The sequence below is a fragment of the Nicotiana tabacum genome, chromosome 18 (assembly GCF_000715075.1).
Source record: "Nicotiana tabacum cultivar K326 chromosome 18, ASM71507v2, whole genome shotgun sequence".
In the NCBI taxonomy this organism is placed as follows: domain Eukaryota; kingdom Viridiplantae; phylum Streptophyta; class Magnoliopsida; order Solanales; family Solanaceae; genus Nicotiana; species Nicotiana tabacum.
Window position 1 is genome coordinate 25,839,812 of NC_134097.1, and position 3,248 is coordinate 25,843,059.

General features: G+C 34.4%; 1 protein-coding gene across 1 annotated transcript; it reads left to right on the forward strand.

The window, feature by feature from the left end:
* The first annotated feature begins 553 nt into the window (after positions 1-553).
* Positions 554-2,343, forward strand: LOC107788140 (purine permease 3-like). The gene is made up of 2 exons (XM_016609800.2): positions 554-1,285; positions 1,734-2,343. The coding sequence occupies exons 1-2, from the start codon at positions 554-556 to the stop codon at positions 2,061-2,063; spliced, it is 1,062 nt and encodes a 353-aa protein (XP_016465286.2). The 3' UTR covers positions 2,064-2,343.
* The last annotated feature ends 905 nt before the right edge of the window (positions 2,344-3,248 follow it).

The following is a 3,248-nucleotide window of genomic DNA, read 5'->3' on the forward strand; positions in this document are numbered from 1 at the left end:
TACTATTAGAAATTACCAAATGTGCAAGGATCTTCTGACTGAGAATAAACTGTGGAAAGACCGACAAATATTTCCGACGAAAAATGGTCATTGAAATGAACGTTCAAGCAGACATTGGAATATCCGTCATTTTCCGCAATATCAATGTTTGAAAATTTAATTCCTATATAATTCCGAACAACAAAAACAAAAATAGGAAAATTAAATTATGGGGACTACAAAGTTGAAACTTTGACACACAAGACGTTGACACTGTCGATTATTCAAAGACGAAATGACTATATTTATATACAGAGGGACGGAGCTAGGATTTAAAATTACAGGGTTTAGAATTCTAGCCTTTTTATGTTGTTGGGTTCTAAAGTAAGAATTTGTACCTATTCAATGAATTTCTTAAGACAAATATACAATTTGCACTAAATCATTATAATTACATACATGAATTTTTTACATTCCAAAATCATATATGTGTGTGTGTCCACATGTGCAAAAAAGGACTGAAAATTTTAAGTCAAGATACAATAATACATCAAGCACTTATAGGTAAGGAATGATGAGAAAGAAATTTCTTCTAGTTATAAACTGTATATTTCTAGCTATAGGAAATTGTGGTGGCCCTTTGATCTCGCGCCTTTACTTCATCAAAGGAGGCAAAAGAATTTGGCTATCAAGTTGGCTACAAACTAGTGCTTGGCCAATTATTCTCATCCCTTTAGCCATCTCCTACTTCAATCGTCGCAAATGCAAATTCCAAAATAGAATGTCAACAATAGACCAGAATAACAATAACAACAACAATAATACAAAGCTCATTTTGATCACCCCTCGAATTTTTATAGCTTCCACTGGGATGGGAATCCTAAGCGGAATCGACAACTATCTCTCCGCTTATGGCGTGGCAAAACTGCCCGTCTCCACGTCAGCACTTCTCATTGCTTCACAACTTGCTTTCACAGCCGGCTTTGCTTTCCTCCTTGTGAAACAAAAGTTCTCAATATACTCCATCAATTCCATTTTTCTTCTGACACTTGGCGCGATTGTATTGGCTCTCCACGCGAAAGGTGACCGACCGAAAGACGAGTCGAAAAAGGAGTATATTTTAGGGTTTGTCTTGACACTTGGAGCTGCAGCTTTGTATGGACTTATTTTGCCTTTGTTTGAGTTGTTGTACAAAAAGGAAAAGCAAACAATCACTTACACACTTGTGTTGGAGATTCAATCTGTGTATTGCTTTTTTGCTACTGTGGTTTGCACAATTGGGATGATAATAAACAAAGACTTTCAGGTAATCTCTCCATTTTACCTTCTCTCTATTTGTTGTGCTCTATTTTGCATACATACCAATTATTCTACTTCCAATTTTCGGTTGAATTGAAAGAGAGAGTCAGGACATGCATAAGATACTAAAATGACCATAGGCTAATAGGCATAACAAGTACATAATTTTAAGGCTAAAGTTGTATATAAGTTAATTAATTTATATATAGTGACAATGTTACGTTTGTAAGGCTAAAGTCATATATAAGAATATCTATACCATCGGTTTAATTTAGTTTATTGTAGAAGGTTGTCGGTCTTCTTTTTCAAGCTACTAATTTCACGTATTATGAACAATAATTATGTATAGTTATTTTTTAGATGATCGACCAGATAATGTTAAAATAAAATTCGTTAGTTGGACATGCCAATATATTATTATAAGGATGTTCGCTAATATGTAGTTAAACTTGCAGGCGATTTCAAGGGAGGCAAAAGCATTTGAACTTGGGGAAGGCAGATATTATATAGTGATAGTATGGTCTGCAATTATTTGGCAATGCTTCTTCTTAGGCACCATTGGAGTTATCTATTCTTCTTCTTCTCTTGTTTCTGCCATTTTAATTACTGTTCTACTTCCTGTTACTGAAGTTTTAGCTGTCATTTTGTATGGCGAAAAATTCACAGCAGAAAAAGGTGTTTCTCTCTCACTTTCTATTTGGGGCTTCATTTCCTACTTCTATGGTGATATAAAAGCCAACAAGAAAACAGAAAATCAATCTGCAGTAGCAGAGATGATTAATTGATTAAACTTCTACTCCTTAATTGAAAAGAATCATTGTTGCCAAGACCCGTTGATATCGAGTTACTTATCATCTTTACCAAATTATCGCTTAATGTTTATTAAGAGATTTACATATGTTTACTGAATAAATTTCAAGTCCTAAATGTCACATCAATTCGATATCAAAATATATAAGTTGACTCACACTCAAACATAACTCTATGTAGTGGGATGGTCTCGCTCGGTGAAATAATGAGACCCAAGCATGAAAAATCGGTTGCATGTAAAATGGACAAGGAAAACTTCGATTGCATGGTCTTGCTGGCCGAATTTACTATTTACTTTTTGAAACCAGTATACATAGATTATATAATAATTATATACGATTATAAACATATTATATATGTGTTGTACATATATTTTATATCCGCCGGCTATTTTAATGTTAAGTGCTTGAGTACGCGGCTATTTAAGTTAATTTTTCTTAATAATTGGCACGCCTCTAGTGCAAAAACAAGTAAAGTATCACAATCTGGATCGATCTGTAACATGTACAAGTAATGGCCTTTTTAATTTGCCTTTTTAAATCAAGAAAATTTTACATCCTATAGCAAAGGTTGATACCTTATTTATTATAAATAAATATCCTTTTAAAAAATTATCTCTTATAGCTACCTTTTAATTTTTATAACAAAATATATATTTATGGCCACTTTCTATACCTTTAAGCCATTAAATACGTTGTGTATTATTTTTCTCTCTCCCTCTCTCCTCCTTTCTCTTTCCTCTTTCTTCTCTTTTTCCCCCGGTTTTTTCCTCTCTTGCTTTTAGAAAACCGAGCAGGTGTTGTGTCCCGCCAACGACAGATCCGGCCGACGACCACTTCCCCCCTTCCTTGTTATGTCACTCCTAACCCCCTCCTCCGGCCGATAATTTCTTTCGCACAGTTGTGTTACACATTCTAAATTTTTCTTAGATTTTGAATTGATTGTTCATGTTTGCCTTGTGAGATCTGAAGAAGTTCTGTCTCTAGTTTCCGTTTGATCCTTTAAATTGGTGTTTCTTCAACAACTATCTTCATTTAATCAGCGGCGACGCCCTGGATATCGATGGATAGGGGATGGAGTTTGGGGCTGAGGAACTTGAAGAGTCTGTTAATTTTTTTCTCATTATATTTCAATGTATCTCGTTGTATTCCATGTATTTC